Genomic DNA, 14,865 nt, shown 5'->3' with positions numbered 1-14,865 from the left:
GTGGGTTTCAGAAAGGGGTAATTCTCTTTGGCGAATGCATCGGCCAGCTAAGTGGTGGAGAAAACGACTGCGGCAACTTTGCACATCCAAGGTTCCACTTCGGCAACATGTTTTTTTATGGCGAGTGCTTCTGGGAATTTTTCCATTTGTACAGTTGCTGGCCCGTAAGCACATTGCTCCTGCTTTATGTCATCGGTGTCTGATTTCTCAAGAGACTGTGCCTCATTTATTATGGCATTGCCCTTCTTCTCGGCAGTTTTTGGATTCTCTTCGACAGAGGCTATGAGCGAGATTCCCGACTCTTCTTTTTGGGAATTTTTTCTGGCTCTTTGGTTTTTATCCATTGCGACCGGAGTTTCATCTTTTCTTTGTTTGGGCTCGCTATTGGGCACTTTGGACTTTATGGACAGACCGCAATTGTAAAGTCTTTAGTCATCCCAATTTTTCTTTGTTTGCTTTCTTTAAGCATTCTCTGCAGGAATTTTTCTTTGATTGCTTGCAGACTCGCCAGATAGATCAGGATGTATATTTGGCATATACTAAGATCTTCAGTTGATGTATTTTCTAGCGCCTCTTTTTTGAGGTGACTATTCTTGTAATATAATCAATCAAAGCTTTCACTAAAAAAAGTGTGTATTTGTATGTGTGAGAGCATATTTTTATACTATGGTCTACTCCCATTGTCGGGCGCTGATCACGTCAGTGGGGATGTCATGGTAGCTAGTCTTTGCTATGCGTGATGGAGTTTATGGTTTTCAACTTTATCAGTGACTATCATAAGATTGAAACTGCACTATATTGTGTTTTTAGAGGATGAGTTTGGGAATGTTGCTGGATTCATGTAGGTATTTCCTTCTGTCGTATTAGCGGACATGCAAATTTCACCTTGTGAAATTTTCGTCCATGTTGTGGCCTGTTGGTGTTGCGATAATTCTTTCTATCTTAAATGGTGCGTTGCCCTATCAGCTAGATTTAGATGCTCGTTTGGGACAGACTAAAATGAAATTGTTTAGACTTCACAAGCAGAGACTTCACAAGCAGTTGTAGCTTGAATGAAATTTTGGACTACTTTTTGATTGGCCTTCTCCTTTAGTGGTAGCCTTCGTCATGGCTGAGTCTGCCCTTCACCTCCGGAGTGCCGACAGAAACTCAGTACGAAGACTTTGCATAAATGGATGGGCAAGTATATGTGGGTGTGTGGATTTGTATGTGTGAAAGCATATTTTTTTACTATGGTCTACACCCACTGTTGGGTGCTAATGACGTTGGTGGGGGTGTCATAGTAGCTAGTCCTTGCTATGCGTGATGGAGTTTATGGTTTTCATCCTTATGAGTGACTATCATGAGATTTAAACTGCACTATGTTGTGTTTTTAGAGGATGAGTTTCAGAATGTTCCTGGATTCATCTAGGTATATGCTTCTGTAGTGGACATGCATATTTCACCTTGTGAAAATTTCATCCATGTTGCGGCCTGTTGGTATTGTGATAATTCTTTTTATCTTAAATGGTGCGTTGCCCTATCAGCTAGATTTAGATGCTCGTTTGGGAGAGACTAAATGAAATCGTTTAGACTTCACAAGCAGTTGTAGCTTGAATGAAGAGATTTTGGACTACTTTTTGATTAGCCTTCTCCTTTAGTGGTAGCCTTCGTCATGGCTGAGTTTGCCCTTAACCAACTAAGTGTCGACAGAAACTCAATACGAAGAATTTGTATAAATGGATGCTCAAGTATGTGTGGGTGTGTGGATTTGTATGTGTGAGAACATATTTTTGTACTATGGTCTACACCTACTGTTGGGCGCTGATGATGTCAGTGGAGATGTCATAGTTGCTAGTCCCTGCTATGCGTAATGGAGTTTATGGTTCTTAACCTTTTGAGTGACTATCATGAGATTGAAACTTCACTATGTTGTGTTTTTAGAGAATGAGTTTGAGAGTGTTCCTGGATTCATCTAGGTGTATGCTTCTGTCATATTGGTGGACATGCAAATTTTACCTTGTGAAATTTTCGTCCATGTTGTGGCCTATTGGTGTTGTGATAATTCTTTCTATCTTAAATGGTCCATTGCCCTATCAGCTAGATTTAGATGCTCGTTTGGGAGAGACTAAAATGAAATCGTTTAGACTTCACAAGCAGTTGTAGCTTGAATGAAGAGATTTTGGACTACTTTTTGATTAGCCTTCTCCTTTAGTGCTAGCTTTCGTCATGGCTGAGTCTGCCCTTAACCAACGGAGTGCCGACAGAAAGTGAGTACGAAGACTTTGTGTAAATGGATGCTGAGGTGTGTGGATTTGTATGTGTGAGAGAATATTTTTATACTATGGTCTACACCCACGGTTGGGCGCTGATGACGTCGGTGGGGATGTCACCTGCTATGCGTGATGGAGTTTATGGTTTTCAATCTTACGAGTGACTATCATGCGATTGAAACTGTTCTATGCTGTGTTCTTAGAGGATGAGTTTGGGAATATTCCTAGATTCATCTAGATATATGTCCAGGGAAGCTTAGAGAGTTTTGTCATGACCAAAGGTGTTGATTTTGGAACATGAAAGACTGATTTGTTCTTGAATGTGTTGCAATTCAGGTATTAATTGTCAAAGCTGAAGAAGAAGAGGATAGGGCAAGGTGGTTTTTCTCTTGCTGATGGAGGGAGGCATATTGAATAACAAAGAGCCTTGGAACCTTATAGAGAGCTGTAAAGAACAAAGGTTTTGGGAAGGAGGGGGCACGACTGCAGTGGTTGGCTTTAAATGGGCTTCAAAGTTATGCTTAACAAGAAGGCAAAGTAAGCCCTTCAAGTGTGAAAGTTTTAGGATGAGCTAAGTTACGTTCTGCTGTGGGTATGTTTGGGATCCTTGAAATAGAATCATAATCCAAAGTGGGGATCTTCAAAGGGCATTTTCTTATTAGTCTTTAGGTTATCTTTGGATGTTATCTGGTCATAGGTATTGCTTTGATTTATCTCTCCCCTTCTTCCCTTTGTTTATTTTTCTTTCTCTTCTCCCCCTTTCTCTCTAATTTTCTTTCATTCATTTACAAAAATTTTATATTCTAGTCTTATCGAGATCAGAGTATTTCAAGAAATATGTAGAACAAGGTTGATTCTCTGTCTTAAATTTGTGTTAGACATGTATAAAATAGAGTCAGATGAATGAAAAAGTTGCTCAAGGAATGTGGATGGTAAAATTTTGAATAACTTGTTGAGCACGAGTACCTCAAAATAGTACATTTGAAATGTGTTTGTGTACTTAAGCTTGCAGATTTCAGCATGCAAGGACCTGTAAAGGAAAAGCTTGGTTGCATTAGGATGGCCTTAAGTTATAGTTGTTTCTTCAAAGCTTGAAAGCAAGGCTTATATCACCATATGGGGAGGGCCCTACTAAAGAAGGGAAAAAAGACAATGACAAGGAAGTTGCACTCATGACATGATCTTAGAGTAGGATTAGTGCTGACCTTTATTGCTAAGGAACATATCAAGAAGAGGAGTATGTTCAGTGGGATGGTCAGAGTGCTGGTTTTGTGTAGGATAGAAGAGTACGAGGTGTTGAGATGTATTGTAGGATCAAGGAGCTTGAGGAAGATACATGAGACACTGGTTAGATGCTTGACCTGGTTCTAGGTTAATACACATGCAATTCAAAGATTTTTATAAGAAGATTTTCAACTACCTTCATGGGAAACCATTCTAATGCAATTGGCTGTGAGTCTAATCCATTCAAAGTAGAAAATGTCTACTTTATGTTGTTATGGACTCGTTTCTAGTGAATTGGAGTTTGTGTGAACTTTTCTCCTTTATGTCATTGTTTCGTCCTTCCTTTTTTTTGTGCTTGCTCTCCACCTAGGGAGTTACGCTTTGTGCATTGTTGTGGATATCATGTATGTGTTTCTACTCAATCATGCTTTTAAGGTTGTTGTCAGTATCATGTGAGGTTTCACCTACACATTTCTTTTGTGTATCTTGAAAAGCAGGATTCTTAATTCCAAGGCCAAGCAACCTCAGGACACCGGTGAGAGAGAGATTTTTTTGTGTGGTCATTCTCTTTCACTACCTCTAGCTTTTGGCTTAAGCTTTTATGGAACATCCTTTGAAGAGAGTTGTGAGGGCCTGTTATGTTCATCCAGGTCCGTCGAGATTGTTTTACGTACAATGTCTGCACATGCTTATGAGTTTGCTCATGTATTTTCATATTGCAGACTGTTCATGCAAGTTTTCAAAGTGAGCAATGTTCAATGCCATGGGAATGTCTAAGGAAGTTTCCTCCTGGAGAGCTTTTAGGAAAAGTAGTCCTAGTCAGGTGTGATCTATCCGTGTCTCTCAAAGAAGAAAATTTTATTGATGAAGATCCTGTGGTGGCTGCTGCTCCCACGATATCGTATTTACATCGAGTGGGAGCTCGCATTGTAGTTGCAAGCCACTGGTGTCCTTTTCAATGCTCTGGTGGTACTACAGATATCCAACTCATTGCAGGTTAGTCTGTTGTGCTTTTGATAGATGCATTGTCACCCATCGTTTACTGACACTAGTTCTCTTCTTTTAACCTCCATTTCAAAAGCAATATTAATTGCATCGACTCGTGCTGACATATGGAAACAGAGCAGTCCAGATAATAAAGAATCAAAAAATGTGTATAATATAATAATATATGTGTGTGTGTGTGTGGGCGTGCGTGCACACACACACATACACACATAATGTATGTATATATATGAGACACAGAGAGAGAGAGAGAGAGAGAGAGAGAGAGAGAGAGAGAGAGGGAGGGAGAGAGAGAGAGAGAGAGAGAGAGAGAGAGAGTAACGTCTTCAGAAGCCCTCACGGGACTATGAGACAAAGCACACACTTTTTTTTTTTTTGTGAGAAGAAATATTTTATTGCTGTAAAATAATTACATTCATAGTTACTTCAAAGTGGAGTAACTACTACTCAACTGAAAATCTCAGTATAAGCTGTATATACATCCTGATCAATCAAATGAGTCTGGCAGCAATCATAGAATGATTGTTGCAGAGATCGTTTGAAAAAAACAAAAGATGAAAAAATAGGATCACCAAAGACTCTATGATTTCTGTCATCCATAGAGTCCACAGTGCCCATAGTGCACCCAAACAAAAAATAAATCAAAACCTTGTCTAGCTGGATGAACTCCAAATAACCAGAAGAACCTGCCAAAAGTAACAGTAGGAAACCTCGCTCGAAGCCTCTGTCGGATGAGAGCGAGGAAATCACAAGTGTGTGGACAGTGCCAGAAGATGTGAAGCACAGATTCAGCAGAATGTAGACATCTGTGGCAAACAGCCGGAGCAATATGTCTATGCGCGAGTAACTGCCCAGATGGAAAAATGCCAAGTATGACTCGCCCAAAGGAAAAGCTATTGCCTAAGAGGGACTTTATAATGCCAAAGGAGACACAACCGCTTTCTCCACCATTGTAGTGGGCGATCCATATGCCAAACAGAATTTGCTCTGTCAGAAATCCAAGGCGGAAATAATAACACTTTATATAGAGAGGGCACCGTGATATGTGAAAGCTTCAAAGGCCGGGCTGAAGAGGAAGAAGAATGTAGAGTCCAATCCTCAAGCCTATTCTGAAGTTCCAAACGAGGTACTGGCAAGAATGGTTGGAGCATTTGTGAAATTTGATGCCAGAAAGGACGATAATGAGCTCCCAAACCATATTTGCTAGCAACCATAGAAAAAGATAAAAGAGTGCCATCATCCTGAAGTACATCGGCCACAGAAGAGATGCCTTTGAAAGAGAGAAAATAAGAACGCCTAGGTTCTTGTATGGCCAAAGGAGGGTGGAATACTTTGGACCAATAAAGATTCTCAGCCCTCAAAGAATTTCCCGACAAAGAATCCCTGCCATGCCATTCCAAGTGAGATAAAATATGCTTCCAATCAAGAAGCAAACGAAAGACAAAAGGACATCCTCTGATCTTGCCTTAAATAGAGCAAAATAGGAAATCCCACTGTGTAGGCTGCCAATGCCCAAAAGCAGAAGTATCAATATGCAATAAAAGAGAGCGGATCATGAAACCCCAAGGCTGATCTCCCCTTGCATAAACTACAACATCATTTTTCCCTTGTGAGCAAGTATATGCATTTGAATATTGAGTATGTTCAGTCCCCCATGCATCTTTGGAGAGGAGAGACGATGCATAGAGAGTAATCTGAGACTTTTCTTGCCATTTTTTGAACACTAGAAAATTTCCATGATAGCAGACATAAAGGAAACCAGATCTGCCTTAGTGAACATGATGAGAGGCAGATAGAATTGTATGTATGCTATCAAAATGGATTGTGTTATTCGCAAACGAACATGTAATGGCCAAGTTGCAAGCTTCCAAGATTCAAGTTTTGCCCTCAACTTTGTGAGCACCCAATCAGTTTGTTGAGAACGAGTGAGCCCCCAACCTATAGGATAGCCAAGATGTCGAATCAATTGAGAAGTTGGAACAATTTCCCCAGGCCACAAAAGATTATGCCAGTCTTTAGCATGCAACGGAAATAATTTTGATTTCTGAAAATTGACACGAAGACCAGCAGCCAAACCATATGTAGAAAGAGCCTGCATAATCATGGAGAGATCGCTCTGAGTATTTTTAGGAGTAAAGAAAGAATCATCAGCATGTGCTTGAGCGATCATGCTACGGCTGCCAAGAATTTCCAAACCGCGCAACATGCCAGTGTCAAAAGGTGGTCCATTTATTGAAGCATTGGATGAGTGGCTATGGCAAAAAGTAAAGCACTGAGGGGACATCCTTGCCGAACAGAACAACCAAGAGTCCAGGTTGTAGAAATATCCCCTGAAAGAATGCAGGCAGCTTTACTATCTTGATATAGCCAATGATAACCTGCTGCATTTTTGTGCCAAATCCCAATGCCTGCATAGTTGATGAAATAAAGTCCCACTTAACAGTATCAAAGGCTTTGGCAATATCAACTTGTAATAGCAAAACATCCTGCTGCATATATTTTGTATATTCGATTCCAACATGAGCATTACCAATGTTATCTGTGATATGCCTACGTGGAACAAAACCATATTGCGTAGGATGCAACCCATCATGTAAATAACCTTTGAGCCGATCAACAATCATTTTGATAGTGACTTTGTAAATGACTGGCATAAGCGTGATAGGTCTCCAATCAGCCAAAGATTCACAAATTTGCTTTTTTGGAAGGAGTTTAACAAGACCTCTCTTCCATGTGTTTGGCATTTTCTCATTTTGCGAAGCAGAGTTCACCATATGTAGCAATGTATGCTTCAAAAGAGGCCAATATTCTAGAAAAAACTCAACTGTACGACCATCCCATCCTGGATATTTCCATCTACCACAGGATTTGATTGCATCTGACAATTCCCTCTCAGTAAAAGGTTCCTTCAATTCCAAAGCTTGAGTAGTGGAAATAATAGGAGAAACATGCCGTAAAAGTGAATTTCTTGCAGACAGAACCTGCTACGAGGGAGAATCTGCAGAACCAAACTGCTGAGAGAAATGATGGACACAAATAGAGCAAGCTGTGACTGTGATGTAGTCCATGAACCATCAGGGAGAAGCACCCTGCAAATGTTTGATTTTAATCTCTTCTGATGCAAGCTTTTAAAAAATTGTTTGGAAGAGCAGCCTTTATCTGTAAAAGCTCTTTGTCTTACTCTAGTCTCCCATTCAGCAAGTTTCCTGTTTGAAGACAATGTCTGGCTTGGCATAGTGTTGTTTGCTCATGCAAAGACAATGGACAAAGATGGCTGAGTTCAGTGAGGTCTTGACAAGTCAATTTGGCCTGAGCAACAGTTTCTCTCAGAGTCTTCATGTAAGACTTGCCATAATCTCTAATTACAACTTGCATTTTGGAAACAAAAGAATCCCATGCATTATCAATATCAAAATGGCTCTTAGAAGACAGAGAGTGAGATGCTTCAGTAACCATGGCCTTGAAAACAACATGCTGTAAATAGCTATTGTTCACAATCAGATGTCGCCTTTGAGGCAGTCTATCATCTGGCATATCATAATAAGATAACCTCAACCATAAAGGTGCATGATCTGAATGCACAAAGGCATAGTCAATCCACATTTTGCATGTAAAATCATCATTTTGTTGTGGAGCTACACTATACCAGTGATCTAGACGTGCCTGATAAGAAGAAAGGGCATTATGTTGGAAGGTGTAGCTTGGTGACAAAGGCTGCAATTCCTTCCAAAGATCAACCAAATCAAGATTTATAAGATTTTGCTGCCTCTTCCCAGGGTTTCTCTTCATGCTAATCGCATAGGGTCTATGACACGCACCTCTTAATGGTGGCGGACAAGATTGTAACATATTTGGGCTTCTAAACTCTCTCTTTGGCAAAAGTTCTTCTTATGGCGGGTATTCCTTGGAGTTCTCCCTTTTGGACAGATTCTAGCTTGTCATCATATGGCTTTTGCCACTTGTCAACGATGCCAATCTACACGGGATCCCGCCTGTGCCTCATTTGTTTTGGCATTGCCCGGAGTCTCATGATTTCTTGCTTTTGCTGCAACAGTGGCTCCTGGCTTGTTTCACTAGTGCTTCCTTTGGCTTGAATTTTTGGCTGTTTGTCTTTCATCCTATGAGGCAGGGATATGATCTTCTCTTTTATTGGGTTTGTTACTGGGCACCATTCACCCTATGGAAGGGCCACAATCATCGGGTCTTTGGTGATCCCTCTCTGCTAAATGTATGTTCTTTTTTCCATCTTTGTGACAATCATTTTATGATTACATGTGCAGACATAGATTATCACATCTTTTTGTCATATAATGAGGTCTTTTGAGATGTGTAGCTGATTGTCCCTTTCTTTTTGGGACTGTTTCTTGTAATACAATGACAATTGGACTTCACCCCAAAAAAAAGTGTGTGTGATGTAGCTAAGCCAGCTAGTAGCCTACTATTTAAGCGTTAATTTCCACAGCCTAGAATAGCAGAAGTGATAGCAACTAGTGTAGAGGGATAGTACAGCAAGTAACCATAAGAATCTATGTGCATAATCATCAAAAGGTACCTGGGAACCGCGAAGGGATCCATGGCTTGTGAGAGGCTGCACAAGCAACAGTCTAGGATGTAGATCCTAGTCTAGGAGAGGAGATCCTTGTTCAGCTTTGAGAAAAACAGGATCAGCTGTAATTGGATGTACATTAGATTGCATTCAAAGTTATGAGTACAAGGTACAGCAGGCACAAATTATCACAATGCTTATGGTATGGATGCCCTAGGATGCCATGTGCAACATTAGGCCATCCTTCTAAAAGTACTACTATTACAAAGCCATTTAAAGGCTAAAAACTACCAAGTGAATTGATCTTTGTTACAGTCCACCCTGCCCAAAGGAAATTTGTAATGGGCCTGTAACAAGGAATTACAACAATAGAATGAAGAAATGAAGCTCTTATCTGGTCATACCATGTATGTAACAGTGAGTCCAGTCTATTTCTATTGGTAACAATGAACCATCATTGGCTGGACACTCCATAGCCTTTGGGAAAATCTGTCATTGCTGTACTCATAGAGCTAGGAACATCTTCCTAGGCGACCTCCATTGTGCACCGATTTATTTGAGAAAACTCTGCCCCTGTCGTTGAGTAGCCTACTAAGGTCTCACCAAGTACACTTACCGCATTTATTACATCTACTTGAACAAGTCCATTTGAACAATCTGTGGAAATCATTGATGAGCCCTTTGAAATCTCTGATTTCATTGGATCTATATCCGATTGGAACATCATGATTCTCAGATCTTTTTCTTGGATTATCAAGGCACCCCTTCGCCTCCTGAATTTTGACCTGAGACTGGTTCTGTAATTGACATTTGAGGTGACAAGTCTTGTTGTTTTGTGCTTCCTGCATAGGCACAAACACTTGAGATAATGTCTCACATTCACCTGCTGTTTCTGTACCAGCAGATGTGCCGGATGGAAGTCTTGACAATAAAGGCACACGAACAGTTGCATGGATAGTATCAATGCCTGTTTTACACCGTGAGTTCACTTGCAATCTTGCCCCAACACCAACTGTAGATGATGGTGAAGAACCAGACAATTCTGAGAGCTCGGCATTTGAATACTGAAAATAATGAGAGGAAATTCAACCATATCTCAAACGGAGCACGGAAGGGTTCCCTAATGCTGCATACACATCTCCTGCAGTGATATGAGAATCACATATGCTCCAGCTTGACTAGAAGTAGTTACTTTATTCCTTTGTGTGCCGGAAGGGAAGAGCTGAAGTTGGCCTGCCACTAGCTCCTGTAGGCTCACGGAAGCAAAAGGATGCACAAGAGTGGAGCAAGAAGTGGAAGCCTGTCACATCAACTAGTAGAATGAAATGAAAGTACAAAGTACTATAAAAGAGAACCCTAGGATCTAGTGTCCTAGTGGTACCACTAGTACTAGGTGTCATAAAACACTAAAAGTACTAGGTGACCTAAGTGCCAATAACTAAAGCTACATGGCACACACCAGGGCCCAGAGGGCATCAATACGACCGGGAGAAGATGGCCTAGAAACCCCCCTCCATGGTATGGGCTGAAGTATTCTGGAAATGTCTCAGAATACCTGGTATTTTCTGGTATGGTGGTGCATGTTCATCCAAAAGGATATAGCCACCTATGAATGCACAAGGTATGCCAGATCATGTAACAAAGGGAACCAAGTGTAAAGCCTATTGAAAGACTTTGAACTTGGGATGAGGAAGTGCCTTTGTAAACATATTTGCTATGTTGTCCTTTGTGGGAAGGTAGGACAACTCTATGTCTCCTGCTGACAACCACTATCGAACATAATGATAGTGAACTTCAATGTGCTTGGTACGCGCATGAAACACTGGATTACGCGCAATGGCCAAAGCACTCTGGCTGTTAGTGTGGACTATAGTGGAGGATGTCTGGCGAATACCAAGATTTGTAAGTAACTGTCGAAGCCAGCAGACACTCTACGGAAGCGGTGAAGGCTGCCTTGTACTCAACCTCACAGCTGGATGTTGCAACTATTGGTTGCTTCTTGCTGAGCCAAGAGATACATGAACTACCAAACAAAAAATAGTTGCCGGTATGTGACACTCTGGTAGTCGGAACAACCTGCCCAATCACTATCCGTGTAAGCATGCATGGTAAGTGAACCCTGATCACCATAGAAGAGGGCTAAATCCCGAGTGCCTCTGAGATATCTGAAGACTCTCTTCACTGCATGCCAATGCTGTGAACTGGGCATGTGCATGAACTTGTTGAGCTGGGATAGTGCATACTGTAAGTTAGGTCTGGTGTGGCATAAGTAAATGAGACATCCAACAGCCTGCTGGTAAAGACTGATATCACATGGTGGGCTCCCATCATGAGCTGAAAATTTGAAGCGAGGGTCCACTAGAGTAGAGATTGGCTTGCAATCCTCAAACTGAAAACGATCAAGGAGCTGTCCAATATACTTGGACTGTGACATCATGATACCCCCCTCAACATGAGCAAACTGAATGCCCAAATAATAGTGCAGCTGTCCCATGTCTGACATTTCAAAAGCTTGCTGCAAATCAGCCTTGAAAGCTGCAATATGGTGAGTATCAAGGCCCGTGATCAGCATGTCATCCACATATAAAATCAGCACTAAAAGATCAGATCCACTCCCACGGACATAAAGAGTGGGCTCTGTGGGGCTATTTTGAAAACCAAGGGACAGTAAGTGTGCATGAATTTTAGCATACCATGCCCAGGGTGCCTGCTTCAAACCATAAAGGGCTTTTCTCAGCCGGCATACCTTGTTTTTAGATCCAACAACCTCAAAGCTAGGAGGTTGTGTCACATAAACTTATTCCTGCAGATCCCCATGAAGAAAAGCAGTCTTCATGTCAAGCTGGTGTACTTGCCAATGGTGATGGGCTGTAATGGCAATGACACATCTAATAGTAGTAATCTTGGAGGTGGGAGCAAAGGTCTCCTCAAAGTCAATGCCTTGTTGTTGAGCATACCCTTTTGCAACAAGACGGATCTATGTTGCCATCAAATTTCCTTTTTAATTTGTAGACCCACCGGGTACCAATGGCATGCTTGTCGGGAGGTAGATCTACTAATTCCCATGTGTCATTTTTGGCAATAGATTGTAGCTCAGCTCTCATTGCATCCATCCACTCTTTGCTGTCAAAAGCATCTTTATGACACAAAGGCTCTTCATTGCAAGCTGTAGCAAAGAGTGCAAACTCAAGAAAGTGACCATGCATCTGTCTATTCCCTGATCTTGTCCGGGCAGCAAGAGGTTGATCTTGTTTGCTGTCCCTCAATGTGTCAAGAAGCCATCTGGGAAGTTGCCTTTGCTGTCTATTGACAGCTCTTTCTTCAATCACTGCATCATGAATAGTGGGATCATTTTGTGCTGGAAGAGAAGCCTCCAAATCAGCATGGGGTGTTGGCTGATCATTGCTTGTTGGAGGGTCTGCAGGAGGTTCATGTTGCTGGTCAAAGTCTCCCTCTGAGGGAAGCAAAGGTAACCAAGAGTCCAAGGCATCAAACATGTCCACTTCTGGCTTAGCTTTGCAGTCCACAAGAGGAGAAGCCGAATGTTCAACAAAGATCACATCTCTATTGACAATAATCTTCCCAGTATTTGGTTGATACAACTGATACCCTCTGCTCTTCTGGTTGTAACCAATAAATATGCATTTGATTGCCTTATCATCAAGCTTATGTCTCAGCTGAGATGGTACATGAACATATGCAAGAGACCAAAAACTCTCATGTGTGAAAGTGAAGGCTTCGTGCCTTTCCATGCTTCATAAGGTGTAACAGTCTTCAATGCCCTTGTAGGTGATCTATTCAGCACATAGTTGGCACACATCACTACATCAAGCCAAAATTTCTTGGGCAAAGACTTGGCCTTAAGCATGCATCTGGCCATCTCCATTGTGGACCTGTTTTTCCTTTCAGAAATAGGATTCTGTTGAGGAGTGTAAGGAGTAGTGCATGAGTGAACAATGCCTCGTGAAGACAAAAATGCATCAAACTCCTTTGACATATACTATCCCCCCCTGTCTGTGTTCAGGGTGACAAGCTTGCATCCTAATTCATTCTCAACCATATTCAGCCACCTCTGAAAGCATAAGAAAACTTCAGATTTGGCTTTTAAAGGATATACCCAGCAATATCTTGTGAAGTCATCAATGAGAGTCATGAAATACTTGTACCCCCCAATGGCATTTGTCCTCATTGGGCCACAGACATCACTGTGCACTAGCTGCAATTTCCTTTGTGAGGTTTTGGACAATTCTTTTGAATAGGAAACCGATGCATCTTACCCAAAAGACAACCCTCACACACATGTTTGGAAACTGTGTGAGTTTGAGGTACATCATTTGCCATCTGCTGTGAATGTAGCTTTGCAAGAGCTCTATAATTGAGATGACCCATTCTCTCATGCCAAAGATGAGTTTCAGCAAGCTGTGAATCTGAAATAGCAAATGCTTCAATAGAAAGTGCAGCTGAGTGATGATCAAGGTGATAAAGCCCCTTTTGCAAAGTGCCAGTAAGAACTATGGCATTGTCATCATGAAGATCATAAACTAGGCATCTGTAGCCATAAAAAATCACTCTGAAACGTGAAGTGGCGATTGCTGAAATTGAAATCAAGTTGACTTCAATTCCAGGCACAAAAAGAACATTTGTCAGAGTGACAGGATGGCTTGAAATGGATGTGAGCTGCACATCTCCAATTCCTTTTACAGCATAGGAAGCATTATTAGCACATGTGACAGTCCCCCCTCAAGGTGCATTAGCTAAGGAATGAAACAACTGTCTGCAAGAGGTGACGTGCACTGTCAAAATACCAAGACTGAGCATCATTAGCAGTAAAGAATCCATCAACTTTGGAGGGATCAAAAGAGCAATGGACAGCCCATGCCCAATCATCTTGGAGAGCATGTGCATGTGAGGCATTTGCTGGCTCATGGGATTCAATTGCATGTGAGGCATTGACTGTCAATCTTGCTTTCTTTTTTTCCGAAGCAATGCGCTTCCTGCATTCAGAAATTTCATGCCCTGGCTTGTGACAATAGTTGCATCTTTTCGTCTTTGACTTATTTGCTGTATTTTGAGATGCATTGGAGGAATTGCCACTGTTAGGCGCATATTTAGCCTTGCCCATAGGCTTGGAAGCCTTGTCTTTTCTTGTTTGCTGTGAAGCAAATGCATGATCATGAATAGTAGCTTGCCTATCAGCATGACTTTGCTCTTCCCGCAAAAGCAAAGTGACTAACTGATCAAAGGAGTAGTGGTCTAGATTACCCATGGCCACTAGTCGAAGGGTTGTAGCAAACCCTTGATATGTATCTGGCAGCCCATTCAATGTGGTACTGACAAGCTGAGAATTTGACACCACCTCAACAATATTGGCAAGTTGTTCCATGAGGTCCTTGACCTTGGTCAAGTATGCATCCATAGAATCACCTTCATTCATGCTGACTTCCTGCAATTGCCTTCTTAAATATGCAACACGTGCCTCATTGCGAATCTGAGAGAAGCCAATTGGTCCCAAGCATCCTTTGCTGTTCTGCATGACCGGATGTGTGGAATAATGATTCTCTTGCATGATAAAGCAATACATAAATGTGCATTTGCATCTCTTGCATCCCATCTTGTTTGTTCCTAAGTTGGAGGAGCAGCAATAGGGGCGCTAGAGGATAAAGCATCAGGAGTACCCTCTGCAGAGGGACCAGCAGTAGGGGCAGCCACTGTAGCATTGGCTGGCCTCAAATTAACCCCAAAAACAATGTTCCAAAAATGCCTTGCAACAAGAATATGTTTCATGAGATAAGACCACATCGGATAGTTGGTGCCATCCAACTTATCATCTTCACAAAG

At 41.6% G+C, this 14,865-nt stretch overlaps 1 protein-coding gene across 13 annotated transcripts in view; it reads left to right on the top strand.

The window, feature by feature from the left end:
- LOC147883049 (uncharacterized) overlaps window positions 1–14,865 on the top strand; it is a 262,662-nt gene that overhangs the window by 27,958 nt on the left and 219,839 nt on the right. For 11 of the 13 annotated variants that reach the window (XR_015543772.1, XR_015543771.1, XR_015543775.1 and 8 more), the window contains 3 exons: window positions 2,589–2,789; window positions 3,974–4,011; window positions 4,199–4,472. Coding sequence is in view for 8 of the 13 variants with exons in the window: in XM_087399419.1 (XP_087255545.1) it covers window positions 2,648–2,789; window positions 3,974–4,011; window positions 4,199–4,472 (454 nt within the window). In the remaining 5 variants the exon portion in view is untranslated. Of the gene's footprint in view, window positions 1–2,588; window positions 2,790–3,973; window positions 4,012–4,198; window positions 4,473–14,865 lie in introns of those variants that run through there. The other 2 variants (XM_087399421.1, XM_087399423.1) reach the window with 2 other exon arrangements.

This window comes from Dipteris shenzhenensis, chromosome 28 (assembly GCF_047967505.1).
Source record: "Dipteris shenzhenensis isolate YYH24624 ecotype China chromosome 28, Dip_SZ_1.0, whole genome shotgun sequence".
Lineage (NCBI taxonomy): Eukaryota > Viridiplantae > Streptophyta > Polypodiopsida > Gleicheniales > Dipteridaceae > Dipteris > Dipteris shenzhenensis.
This window is presented reverse-complemented; position numbering and strand designations above follow the sequence as displayed.